At 42.4% G+C, this 14,156-nt stretch overlaps 1 protein-coding gene across 1 annotated transcript; it reads right to left on the reverse strand.

Annotated features, from left to right (window-relative positions):
* Positions 1 to 7,245: 7,245 nt before the first annotated feature.
* Positions 7,246 to 13,214, reverse strand: LOC116797350 (arylacetamide deacetylase-like 4). The gene is made up of 4 exons (XM_032708751.1): positions 13,059 to 13,214; positions 10,558 to 10,774; positions 9,582 to 9,645; positions 7,246 to 8,023 (listed from the first exon to the last, which is right to left on the reverse strand). Exons 1-4 carry the CDS (start codon positions 13,212 to 13,214, stop codon positions 7,246 to 7,248), a joined length of 1,215 nt encoding a protein of 404 aa, XP_032564642.1.
* Between the last annotated feature and the right edge of the window lie 942 nt (positions 13,215 to 14,156).

A 14,156-nucleotide genomic window follows, 5' to 3' on the forward strand; every position in this document is an offset into this window, starting at 1 on the left:
CATGGCATGGAAAAAACGGAGCTTTAGAGGTTGGTCAATCCCAGGTGGCAGCTCTGAATTGAAAAGGTCATACAATACCCCCACCAAAAGCAGCGCTGGTATCAGAACAGGAGAAATATAAAGCATTCCTATAATTGCTAAAGTCGTGCAAACAGATGCCATTGCACTTCGGTGGAAGCGAAATCTCAAAAATCTCTGCTGTGTCAAGCCTTGTTTCCAAGTGTGTCTGAGGTGTCTTCACAGGAGACTAAGAGCTCGGGTCATAGGCAGGAATAAAGTTTATTAATGTTGCAATACAATGCAATGCAATTTTCTCCACCCTTCTTTTGCTAATGATAATATTGGCAACACTTCCTGACAAGGAGGAGAGGGCAGGGGGGGGGGGGTTGTACCCTTTACAAAAGGTGGGATTCAAGGCATATGGAATTGGTTGATACCACAAGCTCTTCACTAACAAGATGAAATTAGTATTTAGAGGGCCCTGATTTGCAGACTGTTTGGTTTGTTGTGGATTCATTATGGATGAATGTTGCAGTGTTAAATTTTAGTGACATGGGGCTACCTGCAGTTCTCATCAAGGTCTCTATATATTCTTCTCTGAGAATAAAAATATTCAAATCCACATTTTTTAATGAATTGTTTCATAGGGGAATGCACAGGTTCAGTCATGCTTTAATTCTGGTTTGTGTAAGAGTACATTTGCTCAGTGTATAATATCAGTGCAAGCCTTAACCTACAGAAAGGTCTCTCCAGGCACACGGTGGTGTGTTTGTAGATTCCAACCACTGTTATTAACTATACCCTCAGAGTTTTATATTCATTGTAATTCTTGTCTGTAGTACAATGTAGAGACATTATGAATACAGGTGTGTTGGTGAGGGATGATTACAGTTGGTGGCAGTTGTTTGGTGAAATAATTTTTCTGGTTTGTATTCTCCTTGCTAGAATTCCCTTTTCCACACTACTTAAAATTTACAGCTCACAAACCCTTTTAGTGTCCTGGCTTTTAAAGTGGAACTGTAGTCAGAAAACTGAATTAGTCCTTAGCTTTGTTAGCTAAGTCAAAGTATTGATTTAAATCAAAGCAGTACCAACAGCTGATTTGCACAACACTGGCTTGTGGAGATCAGAATGTGTGGGATAAGGATGTGTGGGATATTGGGAAAGAGGCAGGTCATCAGCTGCTCACAGGAAGGGCCTTTTCTGTGCTGAGATTGGTTCATCTGGGGCTTTTCCCTTACACAAATTTAGGGTAGTTATGTTGAAGCCAAGCTCAGGTCCCCGTGGCCAGGGCTCAGTCTGTCCTAAACCTCTCAGCTGTTCTGCACAGGCTCTGCAGCACAGCTGGGGCAGCCCAGGGATGCTGCTGGTTATTAGTTCTAGAAACAGTTTGTGATATTATATTATATTTATATCATTATATCATATAAATATTGTGATATTACAGCACAGCCAGTGGGTTTCTGTTATTTGTTTTCCCAAATATTCCTGTCAGAACAGCACAGATCTTACTAAGTGCTGATTGCTGATGTCTGTGCCATCAACCCAAATACCCTGAAATAAATTCCCACATGGAGATCACCTTTGAAGGCTGCCTTTCAGCCTTCTTGATGATTTCTTATATTTGAATCCTCAGAGGAGGCAATTTCTGTGCTTTCAAAAGAACCTCTAATCAAGAACAATAAATTCCTCAAGGCACTTAGTACTTCATTGGCAGTAAATGAAACTTCTAAAGGCAACCAGAGCCGGTTAAACTCCTGATATTGGGAGGGCTCAGTTCCCGTTGTGAAAGCTCCATATCAAAGAGCACGTGTCTGTCTGCTGTGGCTCTCTGAGCTCTTGCTGACACCGTGTTGGCAGCAAGACTTTTCTTCACCTTTTCAGTGAGTCAGTAGTTAATCACCTTTAATCAAAACCAAAACACCTCACAGACACCGTCTCTGTTTTGAAACCTTAATGGATCTGACACAGTGGAAGGAACACTGCTTGAGTGTCTTTTTTTATTTAAAATTAAATTTACAAAGGGGCAGTTTGGTTTTGATTGTTTGCTTTTTGGTGTTATGCCCTGGCAGTTGTCATCAGTAAGAATCTGTTGTACAGTCGTGGCAATCTGAACAAAAATCTTTCAGCTCTGCATTACAGCTTTTCTGTTGCTAAAGAAATGGTGGTGAAGTAATGTTTCAGAATAATTCTTAATGTCTAAATCTCTTAATGTGTTACTCTTAGAGGATACTGAGAGCATGCTCAGTTAGAACATGTTCTACCTCTGTGCTGTTTGCCCTGTTACTACAATGTCCATGTTTGTCCACAATCAAGCAAATCCCATGATCTGAGAGCTGCTTGCTCCTCCTAAGGATGCTCATATTGACAATTATGTCATGTTATTGGTGCCTTATATTCCAGATATTTCAGCTATTTCCAGTCAGCCATTCCTGTACCTGCAGATGGATGGGTAGGAATATCTGTGACCACTGTCAGTCTCTCACATTGTCATAAAACAGTCATTGAGGTTTTCAGTGGGTTTTTTTCCCTGAATTGTTTCTGAGATGTTAAATTATCAAAAAAAAAATATTCTATTGCCTTTCAATCCACTCCATGAAATGAGTACCTTAAATCTTTGCAAACAGAAAGGCTTCTTCTCTTTCTGGCAGTAGAGAGATATTCTAAACTTCCTTCTCTTATTAATTTTTCAGCATATTTCTAATGGTCCCAGTAATGATGGGAAGGCGAAGTACAATAACACCACCTATCCAAAGAAATGCCATATTTGCTGGTTTTCCCCAGGCTCAACCCATGGGATTTTCAAAGGCTTTCATAGCTGTGGAATCACACCCAGCTTTGTAGGCTGAGAATGTGTCAAACTCATCAACTTCCCCCCAGTTTTCAGCAGCAGAGGCAGCAGCTGCCAAAGCCAACAGCAAGGAAGGCAGAAGGGTCAGTGGAGCTGCTGAGTCCTGGGACTGTCATGTGTTACTGGTTTCCTTGTCAAGTTTTTCTCCAGAACAGTGCAAAACATTCCACTTTTGGCTGCAGGCTCTTTCCTCTCACAGTGACCTGCAGTCAGGTGACTATTGCAGAGCTCTCTGTGTGACACAGGAAATCCTACAGTGAGTAACTAATAAAGGAGTCACTGTGATGACTGGGGTATTGATTCCATCAGGCACAGCCAGGCTTAATAACTGACTGGAAGGAAACAGGAAAAAATAATTTATTAAAAAAAACCAAACAAACCAACCAGAAATACTAGATTCTGATACAGTCCTTTGTTTTTCTAATGTTCATTTCAAAGTGAAACACTCTGGTAAATATAATTTGTCTGGCTTTTTAAAATTATTATTATTTTCTCTAGGTAATTTAGTAGGACAATTAGACCCTGTAGAGTAATTTAACTGACTTTGGCTTTACCAAGGAGAGCATGTGAGGAACTTGCCCCCCTTCAGTTCACATTTCTTTTCTTGGTTTTACATAAACAAATAACTGAAAGCATCTCAGACCTCTCCATATGTGCAAGCCTGAATCTTCTGATCTGTGAGGTGGATTTAATATGCCCTTTACAGTGACAATAAGAAGCTTTAAGAAATTACAGCTTAGCATATGCTCTGCCATACTGGTGTTTAAAGGTTCTGTGTATTTGCTTCATCCATGTCCTTCATTTACTCTGCCTCCCACCTCCCTTTCGGTGTCCTCCCTTTTTCTTATCTCCATCTCCCCACCCAAATTAGTAGTTACTCCCTGTGTGTTTTGCTCTTACTCACGACTGAAAGCCATCTTTCACTTAAGTCTGCCACAAATCTTTATTTTAGCCTTTCCTCTCTTCCTCTGGAGTTATTCTTTGAAGTGAAAGTCTTCCAAATGACTCATAGGCTAAACAGCTGCTAACAAATTCTGGAGTAAAAAGCTGCACTGTATAAAAAAAAAAAAATTAAAATATGACAAATGTTGTGTATTAGCATTCAGCAGTGGAAATTCAGATCTTGTGCTGTATAGTTCAGAGCAGACATATTTTTGAAATGCTGGTTCAACAGGAGGTTTTTGGTAGGTAGCATTTAGAAATCTGGGAGGATTGTTGGGTGTCTGTGTCTCTGTAGCTGTGCAGATCTGTTCCTCAGAGTGGATCAGTTCTGCTCCACAGAAATTGGAAATAAATTCCAAATATGCTGCCCTGGAACATCCACCTGGGCTTCCATGGCAGGTCACCACACCAAAATGTATTTTTATTAAGTCACAGGTAATTTGAATGTAAATATAACAACTGCAACTGCCCTTGTTTTGCCATGGCCAGGTTTGTCTTGAGTCTCAGAGCTCCAAATATTCAGTTTAGCAGTGTCTTCACTGTCAGCACGGTGAATCACTGAGGTAAGGGGCAATCAGAGTAGGAAGACTGACACCAATAAAAGCAGCCATAGTTTACAAGATTATGCTTATTTATTTCAGGAGCAGTACAGTCAATGTGCATCATAGGCAGAAAATAGTGTTAAATGCTTTTAAGTAAATAATATTATTTATAAATAATATAGCCAATAAATTTGGAATGTTTGCTAATTCCCTCCTCGTTTTAAAAGTACTTTCTGTGGTATGTGACTTTTAACTAGAGTGGTGCAAAGAGGTGATGTGAAGACAGCAAAGCAGAGCATAATTGCAGTTGTAGACTTCTTAATAAACCACTCTAAACTTGATTGGTTTGGAACAGGTAATCTAAACTTGTTATGGCTTAAAATGTGCTCTGTTATTAAACAGACAGCTTCAGGCTATGAGGACACAACGAGAGGTTCAGTAAAATATTTAAATCTAAAGCACAGGTTGCCCTTCAGTGATGCCTTTCAGGCCCTCCCCCGGTGTGCCCAGGGCAAAGGAGCTTTGCCAGGTAACTGCAAAGCCAGGTGTGTGCTGACACCTGCTGATGGAACAGTGCAGGGCCCTTCCCTGGCCCTCTCCCTGTTTCCTTCAACGTCTTCCTGTAACACAGAGCTGCTCAAAGGGTGTCAAGACTTCCCAGTTGCACTGAGCTTTCCAGCGTTTCACTTGTTTTCAGGTCTTGGCAGTGTGTTGATCTGTTCCTGGATCCTCTTATTTGGGATGTAAGTGCCTTTGGGCCAAAGTCTAGAGACCAGATAAGAAATGTGGCTCATGTCTCCACGTTATTTGGGGTTAATACCTCTGGATGGACGAGCCTTGTCCACACCCATTCCTGCCTGGAGAGCAGCATGCCATGGGCTGTCTCTTCAGTCAGGGTGCAAACTCCAGAGGGAATCATCCCCTCGGGCACCTCACCTTCCCCTGTGGAAGGAACTGGTTGTTTCTGTCAAGATGAGAAGTAACTGCCCCATCTAAGAAAACTTATTTCTCAAGGTCATATTTTCCTAAGCTCTTCCAAGGTAAAGACTCCTCGATAACCCAGCAGTTCTCTGGGTTAAAAAAAAAATAAAAATCTGTGTTATCTTCAGCATGTCATCTTTGGGTTGTAATACCCATGAGAGGTTTGCCAGTTGTCAGCCTTTGTCTCAGCCTGACTGGATCTGTATTTCAATGTCAGGAATATACTGGTCTATCCCTTCATGGACAAAGTGCCACTGATGTCACCTCAGCATTAGTGGCATGGGTTGCCCATGTGAAAACCAGGCAGCATTCAGCAGTGTTAGTGAAGATGTGTGCCTAGAAATCAGGAAAGATTGGAAAGATTTTCTGGGTCTTTTCCTTATTCACACTGTATTCACTCGGAGAGGCCACATGGAAGATCCCTGTAAAATTTCCTCTCTTTCCCTGGCTGTGCTATGTGAGTGTGACTAAATGTCACTCATGTTGTTCTGGCAGGCTTTATTTGCTCTTATGCTGAATATAAATCCCAGCCATGCAGAGCACTGCAGAACATCCTTCCCTTGGCTGTGGGGTGTCTTGTGTCAGAACATAACCTTCCTCACAGAGCTGTCTGCAGCACTTTGCTTTTGGTCATAGCTTAAATAAGCCAGTGGGGGGCAGGAAATATATACAATAATATCAAGTACAGAGAATATTATTTGTAAATGACAGAACTGGAAATTTCCCTGACAAGAGGGACGGTGATTTTAGTGTGGGGAGTGTTCCAGGTGTTAATTTAAGCAAAGACAGTCAGAAGTGTTGACTGTAAGTAAAATTGCATCCTCACCCCGCTTCATGCCTTTTTGCATCATGCCTCCAAGTATAACTCACTGAAGAATTCAGGACAATAGAGTCTAGTGACATGATAAATTATTATAATTCAGGATATAAGACTATAATAGAAACTGAAATAATTACACTCTTCTACAGTTATAAATTCACCTCAGCACAGCGTCATTAAAACATTTACTGACATTTATTGACAATGTTGAGTACATTTCTAAGAAAACACCTTACACCCTTGTTATGCCATTTTATTTTGTATAGTTTTACTTATCATACATCTCTTGTTGTAAACAGCTTAAGACTGACATGAACTTTGATTTGGTTCTTTTTCCTTTCTCCTTCATTGTCCTTCCTCTGCGATGGCACTTTACAGTGTCCCTTTATGGAAAAGTCCTTCCTGCCCCAGGCACTGCAGGCCTAAACAATACAAGCTCTTTGTAAAGGAACTGATGTTGCTTTATATTCCCACATATCTTTTATCTATATATAAAATATATATGCATGGGTTTTTTTTAGGAGGTGTTGTTTTCCTTAACCAATACTTCTTATAACATCTGTAATTCCAGGCCTAACCATTTTTGTCTCCTCCTTTCCTTTCCTTTCCTTCCCCTCCTTTCACTTATGTCCATGTTCACATTTTTCCTCCTGTATTCAGAACAGAGAACTTTTTAAGCTTGTTTCAAATTCAGCTTTCACCAGGCTTTCCTAAACCATTGCCTGTGCTCATTATACACTGACCCTGCAGATTTCATGCCCTGTTACCTGCCCCAGGTTGTCCTCAAACGTGGTTTGAGTTTTAATATTACCAGAACTTCATTAAACCAAACTGCATTGCAAACCCCTTGCTATGTGGACTGGATCTTTAATGGCTACAAGAGAAAACTGAAGAGTTGGTAGAGGAAGGAAATGTAAGTCCACCTGATTTTGCCTCTCCTGGAAGAAAATTAAGCAAAAGCCATCGTGAATTCAGCTTATCAGATAAAAAGAAGAACAGATGCAATGCAGAAATCTAAGGTGATGACTTAAGGAAAATTGATTTTTTTTAAAAAAAATCTTTGTAAGCAATAAGATAGGACTCAGGAAAGGAAAGCAAGAAAGTGAATTTTACATCAATCTTAAAAAATTTACTACCTTATCCAGGCCTTTAATTCCAGATTTGAATGCTGCTCCCCCACCCAAAGTTGCTGAGAACACTGTTCCATGGAACCCCTCTTGCAGGTGGCACCAGGTCACTTTTATCCCATGATCCTCTAATCGTTTCTTGTACAGCAGTCCATCATCTCTGAGCACATCAAATTCACAGGTCAGAAGGAAAGTCTCAGGGACCTGAGCAACAACACTGTCTTCAGCCAACAGTGGTGAAAAAACAGGGTCAAAAATAGCCTTGGTATGTGCATAGATTTCTTCTGAGGCTGGATATGTTGGACTTGGTTTGTAACCTCTTGTTTTAAACTCCTGAGGGATGTAGTCAGGACTCACCCATTTCTGATACTTCGGCCTCAGGTCTTCTGGAACGTGGCGACCTTTAAATAGCTCTGGGAGGACAGACAAGTCTTTATTCATGTACTTCAGGCCCAGAACCAAAGTTCGTTCCTTTAACAAAATGGGGATTCTCTCGTTCTGCTGATAAGAAGGCAAATTAAAGTCCACACACTGGAGAAAAGGATAGATCAGGATTTGTGCTCTCAGCTTTGGGACATCCCTTCTGTTCACCAGGGCTTGGGCGACAGCAGCAGCGAGTGTCCCCCCACTGCTGTCCCCACAGACGACAACACGGGAAGGGTCGACGCCGTGGTCCTGGGCAGTCCTCAGGAAGTGGATGGTGGCAGTGACACAGTCCTCAAACTGGGCTGGGAAGGGGTGCTCGGGAGCCAAACGATACCTAAAGAGAATCATAGAATCAGCTGGGTTGGAAGGGACCTCCGAGATCATCAAGTCCAACCCTTGATCCAACCCCGCTGTGGTTCCCAGCCCATGGCACTGATGCCACATCCAGTCTCACCTTAAAAACCTCCAGGGATGGAGAATCCACCACTTCCCTGGGCAGCCCATTCCAATGGCTGAGCACCCTCTCTGGAAAAAAATTCTTTCCTAAGAAACCTAAACCTCCCCTGGCACAGCTGAAGATGGTTGCCTGGGAAAAGAGACCAACCCTCCCCTGGTTCCCCCCTCCTGTCAGGGAGTTGTAGAGAGTGAGGAGGTCTCCCCTGAGCCTCCTCTTCTCCAGGCTGAACAGCCCCAGCTCCCTCAGCCTCTCCTCACAGCACTTGTGCTCCAGTCCCTTCCCCAGCCTCGTTGCTCTTCTCTGGACCTGCTCCAGGACCTCAATGTCCTTCCTGAGCTGAGGGCCCAGAGCTGGACACAGCACTCCAGGGGTGGCCTCACCAGTGCTGAGTCCAGGGGAAAATCACTTCCCTGGTCCTGTTGGCCACCCTGTTCCTGAGCCAGGCCAGGATCCATTGGCCTTCTTGGCCACCTGGGCACTCTCTGGCTCCTGTTCAGAGGAGTGGAAGTGTTTTAGCAGAGTCACAACCAGTGAATGGGCCCCTTGGCCTCTTGCCATTCATCTCCTCTCTGAAGACAGGAGAATATCCTGAAATCATAATTACAGCAAGGGAACTGATCCCAATTAGTGCTGCTGATGTATTATTTGCTGCTATTCATGTTTGGGAGAGTCAGAACACTGTTCTATCTTTACAAAATACTTCTCTATCTATCTTTTAGGTGACTAAAGGCATATGCAGAGTTCTTTTGGAATTAGCTGCCATGGCAGGCGTGTCTGAGTTGGTTACAGCAATTCCAGATCCATTTCCCAACATATTGTTAGAGAATATGAGCATAGAAGATTGATAATGACAATCTGAAAGGTTTACAGCGCTGTTCTGTAAGGTGAATTCTTTAAACAGAATCAATGAGGTATTGGTTCTTCAAGTATTTTAGCTTGCAAATAGCATTTAGTGCAATTGTAATCAATTTTCAAGACATCAACTCTTTTCCTGAACTTTTATAAATTGGTTCTCTTAAAAATTCATTACAATTCATTGGGAAAATACTTTTAATGTTCATCTCAGGTTGGTTGCAAGTTAAATGTGGATATCCCTTCAGTTTTTCTCAGCTACTAAAATGAGTATTTGGTGGCCTGGGCAACTGTGCTTATAACAGAAACACTTCAGGCTTTCAGCTTAAGGTGGTTTGCATATGGCTCTAGAAAACAAAAACATCCTCAGCTCCTAGGGGTGGCAACAAATTACAAAATTACTGTAATGCATTTCATTTGCAAATAAACAAGTGGGGATTCGTTGACTAATTCTTCTCAAGAGAAATTAGTGCTGGTGAAACGGGATCATTAAATGCAGGTGCTTTACAAGGAGCTGGGCTAAATGTTTACAGAGCCAGGAGGAGGCACAGATTGCTCCCAGCGTGTGTCTGACTCCACTCACCCAACAGACACCACCACGGAATTGCTCTTCCTGGCCAAGTAGCGGCACGTCCTTTCGTAGGCCCCTGGAAAACAAAACATTTCCATGGAATTGTAACTCGCTTTAAAAACAACTCGATGTTCTGAGATCCTGATCTCTGTGGTGTGACCGACGCCACACTGTGATTCTCTCGTCGTGGCACGGTCTAATCTGGGCATTGCTCATTATTCCCTTGCATCTGTGGGAATCTCCTTGCCAGCAAGAAACCTGGAATTTACACCAATGCATTGCTTTGGTCCCCTCTTTGAAAAGTCAGTTAATGGACAGCACCACTGCTGCCACTTCTAAAGTGGTTTTGAAAGCGAGAAGTTGCTTAAAAAAAACCAACAAACCAACAAAAACTCCTGCTAAATCCAGCACAAGAATTTTTCTTGTGCATGAGGCACCATCTCATCTCTTAGGCATTTCCATTTCAAACACCAAAATGTGTCTTGTTCTTGTTTGGCCACTAGAAAGACCCACAGCAGGACACACACACAGAAGCCTGCACACACGTGTGAACACAAAATGGGTGCTTTAAAATTAGAAATAAAGTTCTAATGAGACTTTCAACTCTCCTCACAAGCATGAGGAAGAAGGAAAAAAATGATCAGAGAATATTCCAGAGACACAAGAAAGGCAATTTAACATGATGCCTACTGCATGGAAATCAAATGATTCTGCTGTTCTGAAATTAATTTTGTTACTTGTAGTGCTTAACCTACTAACTCTTCTTGTAATTTATGAAATACCAGATCAGATCAGAAACTCTGTGAAGGGTGGGTGTGGAGTCTCCCTCCCTGGAGATATTCCAGACCTGTCAGGACACAATCCTGTGCCGTGGGCTCTGGGATGACCCTGCTGGAGCAGAAAGGTGGGACCACTGTGGTCCCTCCCAGGCTCCCCCACCCCGTGACTCGTGTGCAGTCAGAGCTCATATTATATTTGGGTTACTTACGGATGCTTCCCAACCATCCAACTCCTCCATGGAAATAAAGGACTCCTCTTCTTTGGCTAGTGTTTGATGTTTTGGACTGGTAAATTCTTACTTTAACCCTTTCAAATCTTAAGTCCTTGATAAGAAGATGTTTATCTTTCAGTGGTGGTATATTCTCCATTGTAGCCCTGAGGAAATGAACCTCTGAGACGATACCTACTTTGTCCAAAAACGTTGCCTGTTAATAAAAGAAACCAAAAATTAGTGCAAATTTCCACCTAAACTGGAGATTGATCATTAAAAAATTAAAGCTGCATGGTTAATTCAGTAGGAAAAAAAAGCAGCTATTAAGAGCAGATAGAAGAAGGTGTCACATACTTCACTTTGTCAGGTGTTTCAGAGCAAAATAAGGAGAGAATAGTTACAGCATTTTATCTTTGGATGAAGAAACCTGGCCAATATTTCATTTCCCAAGCTCACACTACTTTTAAACTTGCAGAAAAAAAAAAAAAAATTCCATAGCATTTACCACAGCTGTCCTCCTGACCAAGAATAGCTGTGAACCCTGGCTTGATCTTCTCACAGCTCACTGATTCTTAATTAAACACTCGGGCTAAGGTTCTTATGGCACTCTGAGCTTGTCGACTTCATCGCATCCCATGGCTTTAAGCTGGTTCAGTTGTAGGCTGCTCTGCTCTATTCCTGCTCAACGGGAGAAGATGAGGTGGAATCACAGTGTCCCCACTCCACTGGAGTCAGTTTTGTGTGATTTCCACAGCAGACATCTCCAACCAGCACTGGAATTAGTCGTGTTGCCGTTATTCACTTAGATCAAAGAGGATTTCCCTTGCAAAGGTCTGTGTGGATCCTAAAAACCCACCCTCGTGGCTTTCACCTCACAGACCTCAGGCAGCTCAGTGATGTGGTCCTGTTAAATTTGGTGTAGGCATCCTATTTTAGGCCACCTGAGGAGCTGATCCCACATGCAGGAAGGATCGTCCTATGGCAAAGTTTTAGCCTCAAACTGAATCCTTCTGCAGAACTCCTGGTTTATGTCTGTGGAAAAATAATTTGATTTCTTTAATCTTCCATCTCCCTCCGGAATCTTCTTTCCTCACACTAATACCTTTGTAACAGCAAAGGTTAAACCTATTGGTATAGAATATAGAGATCTTCTTTGTCTTAGAAATACTGAAAAAAATAGGAGTCCTAGGAGTCCTTCTCACTTCTCTCTCCTCTGTGTTTAGTGTTGGCTTTCGTCCCAGCTGGGGACTGGATATACTAGTAAACTTTAATTTTCCATGAAGTTTTGACATCATGGATTGTCAGCCCTTGAAAGGATTTGGCTACTTTGGCGTAAGGAATTTGCCCAACAGCAAAAGCAAGAGTTGCTACACGACTTGAACTTGCATTTAAATTCTGGTTTAACTATACAGTAATATCCTTGTCTTTCTGCTCCTTTGAGTTGCTCGTGCCTGGCCAGCAGAAGGGATACAAAATTGTAAGTTCAGAAGTTAAAAACTACATCAACCAGCAGCAAATTTCTAAATTCTGCAGTTTAACAAATGAATCACACAAAGGCAAAACTTCGATGGATAAAGGGTAAACACACAGCTTTTAGAAAATCTGGAAGTTCACATGTTGTATGTCAGTGGTAAGAAAATTAAATTTGACTTCAATTACTATCCTATTTTAGTGCTTTGCTGTCGTAGCAGTGTTGGGGCCTGGGTAGGGCAGGGCTCCAGAGCTGATGTGAGTCACCTCCTCGGGAGCTCTCTGCCTGACTGCAAACAAAACTTAATGAGCAATGGAGCAGAGAAAGGAAAGAAGAATTAATAACATTAGAACACAGAACTGAAGTGAAATGTAATGCACAAGCCAAAGAGACAAGTAAAAGAAAAGAAGCTTGGTTTAGGTATCACAGGAGAAGTGTTTTTAAGATGAGAGAGGCAACAATTAATTCAGGACAGGATGATTGATGAAACAGAAAGACAAGTCCTGTTCTAGCTTTGAAGAGAAGCAAGGATGTAAAGCAAGGGAGGATCCAAAACGTGCCAAAAACAACGACAGTGAAAGTCAATGTATATATTATGTGCTCAAAAAAGAAAGTCGTTTAGGCTCTTTGAAAGGCAAAAGACTGCGAATGTGGCAGCTCTCTCAGGCGGCCCGGGAGCAGAGTGACAGGGCTGTAGAGGAGGTCACAGACATCATCTGATTGCTCCCTCTGTAAGTCAGCACGGGGCGATACAGAGCAGAAATTCCACATACCCCGTGCACTTCCCTTCCAAGCCTTCCAGCACCGTCTTGAGGCAACAGGAACAACAAGCTAAAACACAGGCTGTCAGAAAAAACCTGGAAATTGCACAGAATTTCATTTTCCACATTTCCTTTGGTGCTGGATAGCACCATCTGCTCACATCACCAAATTAATCCAGCTGATTATATTCGAACATTTATTCTAACCATTATTCCTCGAACAGAAATTAAATTAAAAACTCCAGCTTTAATCAAGTTTTACTCACCATACCAAATGCAAAGTTCAGCAAGTAATGAAGAACATAAAGCTTTCTTCGCTCACTGAATTCATGAGGAACTTCTGCCTTGTCATGTCCATAATAGAATGCTATTGCCACAAAAACAGTCAAAGCAGAGAGAAAAATGGCCAGGAGGAGTTCCATCTCTGTGCTGGTAGGAGCCCAGGGAGGAACCAGCTGTGGGCTCCCTCCCCTTTTTCAGGCTTTTGGATTCCTGAAGGTAAAGGCATGGGATTAGCAGTTCCCTTCACAGCTCATAATCCAGCTCTTAAAAATGCCAATAGGAAGATGAAAACATGTGGCAACCCAACCACACAATTAAACAGACAGTAGCAATTAGTCACGGGAGAGACTTGCACAAGCAGTTTTTCATATTCACAGCTACACAGGGCTGTGTTTTGAGGCCGTGCCCATCACAGCAGAACCACCACTGGATGGATCAGTGTAAGTTTAGAAGACAAAAACTTGTCCTGTCTCTCCCTGTTCCCTGATTAGGGGCAGATCTGTGTTACCTGTGAGTCCCCAAGCAACAGCCCTTCTTGGTGAGCACCTTCAGAGCTGCTCAGTTTGCTGCTTTATTGTGCCTCCATGCCTTACCTCCTCAGACTTTCATTGAAATCAGGGTTCAGTGTTGCAAACACGTTTCATCACCCGTGATGACAGATTTTGGACGCTGCTGTGCCATTGCATCTCTGAGTCCAGTGGAGCCAGCAGCACCTGCAGCCTGCTGGGAGGGCTGTGTCTTGCCTCATCCTTGAAGGCTCTTCTCCTGCACCAACTGTTGTGTTTAGTTGGTTTGTGTTTGGTTTTTTAGCAGCCTCTTGGCTGAGCCTCGCAGTGCTGCAGTCTCTGTCTCCCCTGGGATATATTACACACAGGTGTCATTCCAGGTACAAATATGATTCCAGCTGATGGAAACTACACTTGGACTTCATGGTTTCAGGGCTACTGGCACTGACTAGACATCAGGAGCTCACTCTTTCTGTGGAGAGCTTTAGGATCTGTGCCTTCCTCTGGAACTAACATATTTTTCCATGCAAAAATAATTAGTGGTAAGATTTAACCTGAAACAAAAAGATCTGTAAA

This window comes from Chiroxiphia lanceolata, chromosome 22, assembly GCF_009829145.1.
Source record: "Chiroxiphia lanceolata isolate bChiLan1 chromosome 22, bChiLan1.pri, whole genome shotgun sequence".
In the NCBI taxonomy this organism is placed as follows: Eukaryota; Metazoa; Chordata; class Aves; order Passeriformes; family Pipridae; genus Chiroxiphia; species Chiroxiphia lanceolata.